General features: G+C 51.2%; 2 protein-coding genes across 7 annotated transcripts in view; both read left to right on the top strand.

Annotated features, from left to right (window-relative positions):
- The window catches only part of HNRNPUL1 (heterogeneous nuclear ribonucleoprotein U like 1), a 47,942-nt gene extending 43,418 nt beyond the window's left edge, over positions 1 to 4,524 (top strand). For 3 of the 6 annotated variants that reach the window (XM_023229287.3, XM_023229282.3, XM_023229286.3), the window contains exons 13-15: positions 850 to 1,139; positions 2,575 to 2,766; positions 3,346 to 4,524. In XM_023229287.3, coding sequence (XP_023085055.1) covers positions 850 to 1,139; positions 2,575 to 2,766; positions 3,346 to 3,462 — 599 coding nt within the window. In that variant the 3' untranslated portion in view covers positions 3,463 to 4,524. Of the gene's footprint in view, positions 1 to 849; positions 1,140 to 2,544; positions 2,767 to 3,345 lie in introns of all 6 variants that reach the window. The other 3 variants (XM_023229281.2, XM_023229285.2, XM_023229284.3) reach the window with 2 other exon arrangements.
- A 2,779-nt stretch (positions 4,525 to 7,303) lies between these two features.
- The window catches only part of CCDC97 (coiled-coil domain containing 97), a 15,747-nt gene continuing 9,849 nt past the window's right edge, over positions 7,304 to 13,201 (top strand). Inside the window, exon 1 of the mRNA XM_023229279.2 lies at positions 7,304 to 7,804. Coding sequence (XP_023085047.1) covers positions 7,597 to 7,804 — 208 coding nt within the window. The 5' untranslated portion in view covers positions 7,304 to 7,596. The remainder of the gene's footprint in view (positions 7,805 to 13,201) is intronic.

Raw genomic sequence — 13,201 nt, 5'->3', positions numbered from 1 at the left:
GTCCCACTCCCCGGACATTGCTTATGAAGCCCTTTGCCCATTTGCATATCACAGTGCTGTCATTTTGTCACATTGCTGTCATTTTTGTGAACCTTCCCCCATCTGACCATGAGCTCCTTGGAAATACGGTCTACATCAAAATCTATTAGAAGTGGGGGCTACGTCTTTGGCCAAGTCTGAAAAGGACTAGATGTGACTCGTTCATGGATGTCCCCAGTGCTTAGCTTCCTCTCTTTTTTTCTTTTTTTTGAGACAGAGTTTTGCTCTTGTTGCCCAGGCTGGAGTGCAATGGCGTGATCTTGGCTCAGTGCAACCTCTGCTTCCCGGGTTCAAGCAATTCTCCCACCTCAGCCTCCCGAGTAACTAGGATTATAGACAAGCACCGCCATGCCCGGCTAATTTTGTATTTTTAGTAGAGATGGAGTTTCTCCGTGTTGGTCAGGCCGGTCTTGAGCTCCTGACCTCAGGTGATCCACCCACCCCAGCCTCCCAAAGTGCTGGGATTACAGGCGTGAGCCACCGCGCCCTGCCAGCTTCCTCTCCTTGAGCATCTCCTTCCTGCATATTCAACAGCTATTGAGATGCTGGGATACAGAAACTCAAGCCTGCCCTGGTCTCGGCCTCACTATTCTCGCAGTCCAGTGGATGAGACAAACCTGTCTTAAGGGCTGGGACGGGAGTATGCCCGGGGGTCTAGAGAATCCCAGAGGACATGCTTTGTTTGTTCACCTTGAGTTCTTGGCTCTGCGCCTGGCCATACCAGCTCATAGTAGTCACCAAGACAGCCCAGTTCCCTGGGGTTGCAATTTGGGAATGATGGCGCCTTTCATCTGGATTTCTCCAATGCAGGTTTCAACCGCAGCGGAGGTGGTGGCTATAGCCAGAACCGCTGGGGTAACAACAACCGGGATAACAACAACTCCAACAACAGAGGCAGCTACAACCGGGCTCCCCAGCAACAACCGCCACCACAGCAGCCTCCGCCACCACAGCCACCACCCCAGCAGCCACCGCCACCACCCAGCTACAGCCCTGCTCGGAACCCCCCAGGGGCCAGCACCTACAACAAGAACAGCAACATCCCTGGCACAAGCGCCAATACCAGCACCCCCACCGTCAGCAGCTACAGCCCTCCACAGGTGAGAGAACAGGGTGTATGTTTGTATGTAGCAATCGCATGTGTGCTCTTGAACCTGAGCAAGTTAAGTGGAGGTGGATCTGGGGAAATCAACACATGCCCCAGCTACTGGTCTTCAGTCTTACCTCTAGCCTGCCCTTCTTTCTCCCTGGCCATGATCTTGACTCAGATGGACTCTACACATTCCTAGATCCCCTCCAAACCCAGGAGTAAATGGAGACCTTCCCAGAACCTGTTCTTCTCCCACCACCCTCAGGGGGATGGGCTCTAAGCAGTGATCCCTCCAGCAAGTACATTATTCTTGGCTGTGTCAGTAACTTCACTGAATCCCCAAGAAAGCACTTGATTGGAGTCACCCTTGCCCAAGCTGGCTGACCTCTTTGTCTTTTGGACATAATAACCAGGGCCCTAAGGTTGCTGAGGACTTGCCCCCTGCACAGAGAGCTTCAATCCTGAGCAGCTCCAGGCTCAGTTCCCGTTCTTGGAAAGCCAGTGCCCTGGCTCTGGTATGCACAGCCTCCTGTAAACCAGAGAGGTCTTCAGTCATTTCACAGCCATTTCCCGAGCACTTTGCTCATGCCAGGCCTGGAATCAGCTGCCAGGAGACCAATGGATGGTTCCCAGGCCCAGTCTAACTAGAATATTCTAACTAGAATATTTCCTAGAATGAGAGTTGGGCGGGCACAGATCCAAACCCCCAGCCTCACAACATCCTGTTTCTGTGAGCTTAGACATAGAGCTTCCCGTCTCTGGGCCTCGTTTTCCTCATAAAGGTGTTAGTAAAACTCACTTCCAAGGTTTGTTGGGAGGAATGGGTGGCACTCTAGCTTTGGGACTAGGCAAACCTGGGGTCAGGTCCTTTTTGCTGTGTCACCTTGGCCCAGAAATTTCATCATCTTGGGCCTCAGTTTCTTTCTCTTTAAAACGGGGCTAGTGGGACCTACCCCCAGATTCTGTATGGAGATCAAACGACTTAATGATCCAACCTGTACTTGGGAAGCACTTAGTAAATTGCCACTACTATTTCTCAGCAGATCTTCCAGTAACAACTACCACCACCTGTTGAGTGCCCAGTGGTTTATACACAAGCTTATTGGATACTCAGGGCAAGCTAAAGGGGTTGTTCTTGTTCTATTGTGATTCTCATTTTATAAAAAAGAAAACTGGGATTTCAAGAAGTGCCATGTACCTTGCTCCCGGGGGGTCTCAGAGCTGGGGTTAGAGTGCAGATCACAGCCCTGGGGCTTGCCCTTCATCCTGCCCTGCCATGGCGTGGAGCTGACTCTCCTCCTCAGCCCACAAACACTGTCCACCAGGCAAGGGGAGGGCCCCTGTGGGCCAACCACTTAAAAAGGCCCTTTTTCCATCCCAGCATTTCACATCTGCAGATTTCCTCTATTTCACAGAGCTTTGGCTTTTTTCCCTCCACTTTCCAGCCGAGTTACAGCCAGCCACCCTACAACCAGGGAGGTTACAGCCAGGGCTACACAGCCCCACCGCCTCCACCTCCACCACCACCTGCCTACAACTATGGGAGCTACAGCGGTTACAACCCAGCTCCCTATACCCCACCGCCACCCCCCACCGCACAGACCTACCCTCAGCCCAGCTATAACCAGTATCAGCAGGTAGGTGCCAGACCGGAAGCCAACTGGATGGAGAGACTTCATGGGCCCCTCCTGGGTGTGTATTCCCAGACTCAAGTGCCTGGTTATCCCTAAAAAGACAGCCTGCTGGCCTTGGCCTGGCATTCAGTTGGTGCAGCCATTCCATTTGGTCAACACTTCTGCACTGGTTGCTAGGTAATTGGTATCCTAGCCCCCTCCACAGTCCAGCGAGCGAAGGGGAAGGGCTGGCCTAAGTAGCAGTGGCCTCAGAGTCCTCTTTCAGCACCATAGCCAGGGGGCTCCAAATCCTGCTGCAGGTTGGTGCCCAGGCCCCCATACCTGTTACTAAATCTTTTGACTATGATATCTAACTATACCCAAAAGGCACTGGGTTGATAAGCCGAGACCTGGGCTTCAGTCCCTAACTGCCTACCTGTGTGGCATCAGGTCTTCCCGAGGTGCCTTGATTTCTCTGCCAGGGGACCCGTGTTCAACTGTTGTCACTGCAGTTGTCTCTGCCCTAGATGAGAGTGGGCTGGTGGGGAGGCTAAATGTGGGGTAGATGCAGGACAACTTGGTATTCTTGGTTTCTTTCCCCAGTATGCCCAGCAGTGGAACCAGTACTATCAGAACCAGGGCCAGTGGCCGCCATACTACGGGAACTACGACTACGGGAGCTACTCCGGGAACACACAGGGTGGCACAAGCACACAGTAGCCAGTGTGACCCAGAGGCTCCCAGAGGCCCCTGCCGGCTTCCTCCACCAGCGCCTGCCTCTGCCCCTCCTCTGCCCCCGCCAGATCCTGTGGTGCTGGGGATGGGGTCATCCCAGGGCTGCCTCCCTCCAGCCCACTGCCTCCCTCCGAGGGGCTTCCTTCCCCTCCATAGGGCCAGGCATTTTTCTCTGGATTCAAACAGGCAACAATGACCTTTTATTTTCTGTTTGTCCCCACCTCCCCAACCTTCCACTTCCTGTTCTTCCTACCTTCTTCCTTTTTGACTAAATAATCCCCGCCTCCCTTGGTCATACAGTGAGGCTACAGTGACTGAGGGGAGAATCCCTTCCTGTTCGCTCTCCCAACCCTGCTCCAACCCCTCAGCTTCCCAGACCCTCATGCAGTTGGTTGTAAATTCTCCCAGGAGCTGTTTTACTGTCTACTTTTCAGGATTAAAAAAAAAAAAATCAAAACTTAAAAAAAAAAAAAAAAGTTTAAAAAGCAAAATGGGGAGGGAGGAAGCAGTGACATATTTTTTTGGTAATTATGCGCTTTTTTTTAATTTTTAGAATTTGTCTGTTTTTACTGTGGGTCGGCTGTTGATATTTCATCAAGATAAGCATTTCTTTCCTGGGTTCAGGTGACTGAGGAAGAGCCACAAAACAAAACACAACAAAACCAAACCACAGATTCTTTAACCCGACTTTTTATACGATGCCCCAGTTCCCCATAACTTTGCACACAAGCTTCTGTGTTCAGTTGAATTGTAACTGCTTTTTGTATTTGGAGAGAGTGTGACTATTGAACTTGAAACCTTTTATTCCGGGCGTCTTGGTAGTTTCTGGTGGGATTCAGTGGGTGAGAGGGAAGGAGGGGAGGTTGGGGGGCTCCTTCCCTTCAGAACTTGAAGTTTCTCCCACTGCCTCCTCTCCAGTGGTCTCCCAGGTGCCAGACCCAAAAGCTTTTCCTACAGTGATACCCTTTATTTTTACTTCCCCTTGACTCATATGTTTTAACATGATTTTAACAAACTGCACTTATTAAGAAATGTGTTTGCCCTGTTTTGTTTGGTTTCGTTTTCTTTTCTTTGAATAAATGACATGGCACCTCCTAGCAGGAAGGAAGCAGGGTTGAAACCCTGAAGTGTTAACTGCAGTTGGCCGTTAATTGGGGTGGGGGCCTTTTAAAGGGAAATTATTTACTCATTCATTAAACCAACTTACTGAGGGATTCATATGCCTGGCCCCGATTTTGGTACCAAAAAATGCACACTTAACCAAGGGTCCCTGGTTTAAAATCATCTGGTTCATTTTAAAAGTGCTTCTCTGGTTCTCTTTTTTTTTTTTTTTTTTTTTTTTTGAGACAGAGTCTTGCTCTGTCGCCCAGGCTGGAGTGCAGTGGCCGGATCTCAGCTCACTGCAAGCTCCGCCTCCCGGGTTTACGCCATTCTCCTGCCTCAGCCTCCCGAGTGGCTGGGACTACAGGCGCCCGCCACCTCGCCCGGCTAGATTTTTTTTTTGATTTTTTTTTGTTTTGTTTTTTTTGAGACGGAGTCTTGCTCTGCCACCCAGGCTGGAGTGCAGTGGCCGGATCTCAGCTCACTACAAGCTCCGCCTCCCGGGTTTACGCGATTCTTCTGCCTCAGCCCCCCGAGTAGCTGGGACTACGGGCGCCCGCCTCGTCGCCCGGCTAATTTTTTGTATTTTTAAGTAGAGACAGGGTTTCACCGTGTTCGCCAGGATGGTCTTGATCTCCTGACCTCGTGATCTGCTCGTCTCGGCCTCCCAAAGTGCTGGGATTACAGGCTTGAGCCACCGCGCCCGGCCCACTTCTCTGGTTCTCTACCTCTCACAGTCTAAAATCCCTCCAGGAGTTTTTGAGTAAAGGATGTGGAACAGGCTTCTAGGTGGAGGGATGGGTGGGACTGATGGGGCAGAGACCAGGGCTGGTTTGTTCGGGATCATCACTGGGTATCCACAGATCACCTGCCTTAGACCTGGCCTGTGTGCAGCACGGAGGCCAGTTACTGCCTGTTCTGTGGTTGGGGCTCATGAGGATTCCAGGAGCTTCATGTTTCAGCCTGTGTGTGTGCCACCTGCTGTGTTCTTCAGCTGCCCTGGACAGTGCTGGGGGCACGGTATGGCCACGGCAGTCCTGGACCCTGTTCTCACAGAGCTCCCACTCCAGAGAGAACAAAGACCTGCCGGCACCAAGTGGTCAGCTGTGAGAGCCTGGGGTGGTGTGCAGGGAGGGCCTCCTGGAGTGAGCCAGGGTAAAAGACTCCAGATTGCATCCCTATGGCTCATCGTCCTCCTTCCTTAGCAACTTTACATCTTCATTCCCTCAGTACATGCTGTGTTCCTGGCTTCTTGTGGGAGACAACGCTGGGCCACAGGAGAAGCCAATTCAGCCCCAATCTTCCCTGGTGGGAGCTCAGAGCCTTGTGAAGGGGAGATGGGCAACAAAAACAAGGGAGGGAAGCTGACTAGTCTCAGAATCTCGGGTAGGGCATCAGAACGTGAGAAGGAACCAAGGTTGGTGGCTAAAAGGACCCTAGAGTGCCCCAGAGAGGAGGTGGCAGGGAGAGGCTAGAGCCTTTAGTCTGGAAAGCCTTTCCCTGCACGTCCATGTGCTGGGCTGCCGCGCCCTCTGCTGGTCTCTCCTGGTAATGCCTAAGCACCGTGCCTAGGTATCTGGGGTGGTAAATAGGGACCTCCTTGGCTTTCTTCCACATCGCCAGACCTCAAGGGAATGAAAATGAGGAAGCTCTTCCTCTGTTCACAGCCACAGTCGTCCTCACACACATCTCATCTCCAGTCCCTTGATCCCCTTGCCCACTCCCTTCAGAATATAGAAGTCAAGCCACTTACTATGGCTTATGGAGGTCCTACATGGCCTAGCACCTGGTAACCTCGCTGGCTCCATCTTTTTCTGCTCCCCCTTTGAATATCAAATCCGTGGTTATTTAGTTCTGAGGAGCCATAAATCCTTTTTGGAACCCACAAATGATGCCATGAACCACTGCATTGGAGAATACAGAGGCACATGGAATTTTGCATAAAAATTCATGAGGTTCTCAAAACCTCCACAGCCCAATCATGGCTTTCAAGTTAGAGCTCGTTTCCTAAGCCCTGACGGTACTGAAGTGCTTGCAGCAACCAGAACTGTCCGTACCTGCCATCCTCCTCAAGACTCTTCCTTACCTTCCTCTTACCCAGCTCCTACTCGTTCTTCAGGTCTTAGCTTGAGGGTCCCCTCCCAGAAGGAGCCTTCCTTGACCCTCCAGCCTGGGGTGGGCAGCTCCCTCAGCCCTCTGGATCCATCAAAGCCCTGGTCACTGAGTGGTTATTGGTGACATGTCTGTCTACTCTACTGGTAACACCTAAATAGAGCCCCACCCATCCCACAGGGAAATAAGGATCACAGTTGTCTTGTTTCACACCTGCAGATTTCCTCCAGGTCCTGGGAACACAAAATGGGAAGTTCTAGCTCATCACCCATCTCATGCCAGCCAGAGACAGGGTATGATGACGGAAGTAAGCCAGGCTGCTGGCTCCACGCATGTAATCCCAGCACTTTGAGAGGCCAAAGTGGGAGGATTGCTTGAGGCCAGGAGTTGGAGACCCGTCTGGGCAACGAAGTGGGACCCTGGCTCTGCAAAATAATTTAAAAATTAGCCAGGCGCGGTGGTGCGCGCCTGTAGTCCCAACTACTCCAAAGGCTGAGGCAGGAGGATCACTTGAGCACAAAAATGTGAGATTACAGTGAACTGTGATGGCGCCACTGCACTCGTCTGGGCGACAGAGCGAGACCCTGTCTCAAAAAAAAAAAAAAAAAAAAGAGTCAAGGCCTAGTAAATATTCCTGAATTCCTGAAGGGGTGAAGAAAGGAAAAGAGCAGGCGGGGGTCTAAACCAGAGCACGAACCCTCAGAGTATGGCAGCTCCAGGCTCCGGGGGACAGTCCTTTAACCATCCATCCCAAAATTAAGTACGCTGGGAGCTGGAGTCACAGCAGTGAACAAACGAACAATGGTTCTGGTTCCTACTGACTGACAGCAGAGTCAAGGGCCTCTCACTCTCCCGGGAGCCCCTTTCCTTCCTGGCTGCGGAGGGCGGAGCCCGAGAGAGACACGCATGAGCAATGCAACGTCTGCCTTGGGCCCGGAACTTTGGTGCCTGGGCACAGCGGCGCACCCGGACCCGGAACATTCTCAGGCGAAAGTGTGTCTTGCGTGCGTGGGCCGGAAGTTGGTGTGCGGGGCCCGCCCGGCGGTTGACAAGTCCGAGAGAATCAGGATGGAGGCCGTGGCGACTGCGGCGACAGCGAAGGAACCCGATAAGGGTGAGATCTTGGTCACGCGGAGGCGGCGGGTGGGTGCGGCTGCGGTGTCTCTAGGAAATGATTCCCCCAGGAACGCGAAGGAGGACTCGCTTTAGGAGGACACCCGCCCCCCTCAGCCTTACCGGCCCTCTTCACCACTTTGCCTGGATTATCCCCTCCCTTGTCGGGGGCTGACCTCCATTCCTTCCTCCCTAAATTAACCTTTTCCCAGTTCCAGACCAATCCTTTCCATGTCCCTGACTAACTCATTTCCTTACCAGGCTAACTCTCGAGTTAACAGAAACCTCTCTATCCCGGTCTAATTCCCGCACTGCCTCAGACCAGCCCTTCTCAAATTACCTCCTTCCCTATACCAAACTGAGCCTTCCCTTGCTTTAGACGAATCCTCCTACTTTTCCAGGCTAAACTTCTACCTGCTTCATGCAAACTTGACTTATCCCAATCTAACGATTCCCTCATTTCTTTGTAACTCGCCTTTCCCCCAAAGTCCGAAATCTAGCCAGGCTCCTTTCAAAGTCCTTAGTCAATTTCTGTGCTTCCCCACAACCTTCAAAGTAATTCGTGGTCGGGTGAGGTGTGGTTGGAAGGGTGGCTCAACCACCACTGGCCAAGAATTGGTAATTGTGGAAGCCAGATGGAGATGATTGGTATATGGAGGTAGGGGGAGAGGTGTCATTGTATTTTCTACGTTTGTGTGCGTTTGAAATTTTCTAAAGATAAGTAATTTAACCTAAGAAAAAGTCTTAAGGCCGGGTGCAGTGGCTCCCACGTGTAGTCCCAGCACTTTGGGAGGCCAAGGCAGAAGGGTTGCTTGAGCCCAGGAGTTTGAGATCAGCCTGGGCAACAGAGAGAAACCTGATCTCTACAAACATTTAAAAATTAGCCAGGCCTAGTGGCTAGGGAGTAGCTAGGACAAGCTACTCCGGAGACTAAGGTGGGAGTGTCACTCGAACCCTTTGAGATTGCAGTGAGCTAAGATTATTACACCACTGCACTCCAACCTCTGCAACAGAGTGAGACTTGAGCCCAGGAGTTTGAGACCAGCACTGGCAGCATAGCCAGACCCCATCTCTGCAAAAAAGTTTACAAATTAAGGCCGGGCCTGGTGGCTCACACCTGTAATCGCAGTACTTTGGAAGGCCGAGGCAGGAAAATCACCTCAGGTCAGGAGCTGGAGACCAGCCTAGCCAACATATCGCAACCCCATCTCTACTAAAAATACAAAAATTAGCCAGTCATCGTGATGTTTGCCTGTAATCCCAGCTACTCAGGAGGCTGAGGCACCAACCGGAATCACTTGAACCGGTGAGGCAGAGGTTGCAGTAAGCAGAGATCGCACCGCTGTACTCCAGCCTGGGTAACAGAGCGAAACTCTGTCCCAAAAAAAAAAAAAAAATTAGCCAGGTTTGGTGGTGCATTCCTGTGGTCCCAGCTACGCAGGAGGCTGAGGCAGGAGGATCACATGAGCCCAGGAGGTCGAAGCTGCAGTGAGCTTTGTTTGCACTATCGCACTGCAGTCTGGGCAACAGCACAAGACCCTGTTTCAAAAAAAGAAAAAGAAAAAATCTGTTTCTTGGCCCCATCTGTCTCCTTCGAGAGTCATGTACACTTGGTCTCCATTTTCTCTTCTGCTCATGACTGTCTGACTTTTCCCCTAAGAAACTGCTCTGATTAGGGTCCCCACTGACTTCCTCCATGTTGTTCAATCCAGTCACCTCATTCAGGTTGTTTTTTTTTTTTTTTTGGAGAAAGTCTCACTCTGTTGCCCAGGCTGGAGTGCAGTGGCATGATCTCAGCTCACTGCAACCTCCACCTCCCAGGTTCAAGTGATTCCCGTGCCTCAGCCTCCTAAGTAGCTGGGATCACTGGTGCCTGCCACCACGCCTAGCTAATTTTTTGTATTTTTAGTAGAGATGGGGTTTCACTGTGTTGGCCAGGCTGGTCTCGAACTTCTGACCTCAAGAGATCCTGCTGTCTCAGCCTTCCAAAGTGCTGGGATTACAGGTGTGAGCCACCACACCCGGCCCATTCAGGATTTTTTCTTACTAGACTGGACTAGAATTAAATGCTGTTGACCTTTCCATCCTTCTTGCATGTTTTTCTTTGATTTCTGCAACACCACAGTGCCTGACTTCCTGCCTGTCTCTCGGGCTGCTCCTTCTCGCCTGACTTTGTTTCCCAGGGGTGCTGTAACAAAGTACCACAAACTGCATGGCTTCAAACAACAGAACTTTATTCTCTTATAGTTCTCAAGGCCAGAAGACTGAAGTCAGTGTTGCCGAACTGAAATCCAGGTGTCTGCAGGGTCGTGCTTCCCCACAGGCTCTGGGAGAAAACCCATATCTTGCGTCTTCCAGCCAGTGGTGGCTTCTGGAATTCCTTGGGTTGTGACTACATCACTCCAATCTCTGCTTCCCCTTTTGACATTGCCTTCTTTTTTTTTTTAAGACGGAGTCTTGCTCTGTTGCCCAGGCTGGAGTACATGATCTCGGCTCACTGCAACCTCTGCCTCCGGAGTTCAAGCAATTCTCCTACCTCAGCCTCCTGAGTACCTGGGACTACAGGCGTGCGCCACCACACCTGGCTAATTTTTTTGTGTTTTTGGTAGAGCGCCATGCCATGTTGGCCAGGCTGGTCTTGAGCTCCTGACCTCAAGTGATCTGCCCACCTCGGCCTCCCAAAGTGCTGCGATTACAGGGGTGAGCCATTGCAACTGGCCTCTTTTTTTAAAGGTAACAGTAATGGGTTCCAGGGATTAAGATGTAGCTATCTTTAGCACAGCCAGTTTTTAGCTTCAGAGGCATGTCCTCCCCGCATCCGTGCAGTGCTTTTTCCTGGACCCTCTTCTTATCCCTCTTCCACTCCCCCATCCCTACCTCTCATTTCTTTTGGCTTTGGTTCTTGTCTTGACTCTGATGACACCCACAGCTCTGTCTCCAGCCCAGCATTTCTCTCCTGAGGAGTCTGGAGGCCCGTGTAGCAGCGGTCGGACCATTCCCCTGGATGCCTCCCTTACCTCCCAGCACGTCAGCCCCATGGCTCCTCCACTCAGCCTCCTGACATCTTTCCAGTTCGCTCACTCATGATCCTGTTCCTTCCTCCACAGCCCCTGCCCTTGTCCTGCTCAGTCTTCAGCTGCATCAGTGATTTAAATCCTCCCTGATACACACTACACATGTAACGTCACCCATGACTTCTCTCCTCCCCAACCCAGCCACGCTGCCTAAAGGAGTTGTCTCTATATTCTGTCTTCACGTATTTCCTGCTTGCCACAGGCTTGCTCCCTCCACTCTTGGGAAACAGCTCTCACCGAGGTTTGCCCAGCACTCCACTTTCCTGTTTTCTTTCCATTTTTTTGAGACAGAGTCTTAACTCCATCACCCAGGCTGAAGTGCAATGGCTGATCTCAGCTCACTGCAACCTCTACCTCCTGGGTTCAAGCGATTCTTGTACCTCTGCCTCCTGAGTAGCAGGGATTACAGGCACCTGCCACCATGCCCAGCTGATTTTTGTATTTTTAGTAGAGACAGGGTTTCACCATATTGGCCAGGCTGGTCTCGAATTTGTGGCCTCAAGTGATCTACCCACCTTGGCCTCCCAAAGTGCTGGATTACAGGCGTGAGCCACAGTACCCAGCCAGCTTTCCTGTTTTCTTTGCCTGTATTATCGTTGATCCTGACTATCTCCCATATCAGACTGGGTGCTCCCTGAGGGCAGGAGCTGGACTGGATTCATCCTATGGATGCTCAGCATTGCCTAACCTAGGGCGTCTCAGAGATTTAGTTTTTTGTTTGTTTGTTTGGCTTTGTTTTATTAGAGTTTTGCTCTTGTTGCCCAGGCTGGAGTGCAATGGCGCAATCTTGGCTCACTGCCACCTCTGCCTCCTGGGTTCAAGCTATTCTCCTGCCTCAGCCTCCTGAGTAGCTGGGATTACAGACATGTGCCACCACGCCCGGCTAATTTTGTATTCTTGGTAGAGACACAGTTTGTCCAAGTTGGTCAGGCTGGTCTCGAACTCCTGACCTCAGGTGATCCACCTGCCACAGCCTCCCAAAGTGCTGGGATTACAGGCGTGAGCCACCGCGCCCAGCCTAAGATTTAGAGTTACTAAAGAGTGGTTGGGTGAATGCATGAATACATGAGAGAGTAAATTAACGATTTAAAGAATTGAGTAGATCAATAAGTCAGGCCTCAGGGCCATTGCAGTAATTGTTCCCTCTGCCTGGAATTCTCTTTTTCAAGAGATCTCATGGCGTAATCCCTCACCACCTGAGGTCTCTAATCAAATGTCACTTTTTTGGCAAAGCCTTCTCTGAGCCTTCCATTTAAAATTGCAGCCTTGGCCAGGCATGGTGGTTTACACTGTAATCTCGGCACTTTGGAAGGCTGAGGCAGGAGGCTCACTTGAGGCCAGGAGTTCAAGACCAGCCTGGGCAACACAGCAAGACCCTGTCTGTACCAAAAAAAATAAAATTAGGCCGGGTCCAATGGTACACGCCTGTAATTCCAGCACTTTGAAAGGTCGAGGTGGGAGGATCGCCTGAGCTTAAGAGATTGAGACCATCCTGGGCAACCTAGTGAGACCTTGTCTCTACTGAAACTTTTTTTTTTTTTTTTAATTTAAAAATTGGCAGAGTGTAGGCCGGGCGCAGTGGCTCACGCCTGTAATCCCAGCACTTTAGGAGGCCAAGGTGGGTGGATCACAAAGTCAGGAGTTCGAGACTGGCAATGGCCAAGATAGTGAAACCCCATCTCTACTAAAAATATAAAAATTAGCCGGGCATGATGGCAGGCACCTGTAATCCCAGCTGCTCGGGAGGCTGAGGCACAGAATTCCTTGAACCTGGGAGGTGGAGGTTACAGTGAGTTGAGATTGCCCCACCGCACTCCAGCCTGGGTGAAAGAGCAAGACTCCGTCTCAAAAAAAAAAAAAAAGATTGGCAGGGAGAGGTGGCGCACGCCTGTAATTCCAGCACTTTGGGGGGCGAAGGGGGGTGGATCACCTGAGGTCAGAAGTTGGAGACCAGCCTAACCAACATAGCAAAAGCCCGTCTCTACTAAAAATACAAAAATTAGCCAGGCATCGTGGAGTATACCTGTAATTCCAGCTACTTGGGAGGCTGAGGCACCAACCAGAATCACTTGAACCCAGAAGGCGGCAGTTGCAGTTGGCAGATATCACACCATTGCACTCTAGTCTGGGCAACAAGAGCAAAACTCCATCTCAAAAAAATAAAAAAAACAAAAAAAGGCCGGGCACAGTGGCTCACTTCTGTAATCCCAGCACTTTGGAAGGCCAAGGCGGGCGGATCACAAGGTCAGGAGATCAAGACCATCCTTGCTAACATGGTGAAACCCCATCTCTACTAAAAAAAAATACAAAACATGGCCGGGCGC

The sequence above is a fragment of the Piliocolobus tephrosceles genome, chromosome 21 (genome assembly GCF_002776525.5).
Source record: "Piliocolobus tephrosceles isolate RC106 chromosome 21, ASM277652v3, whole genome shotgun sequence".
Taxonomy (NCBI): domain Eukaryota; kingdom Metazoa; phylum Chordata; class Mammalia; order Primates; family Cercopithecidae; genus Piliocolobus; species Piliocolobus tephrosceles.
This window is presented reverse-complemented; position numbering and strand designations above follow the sequence as displayed.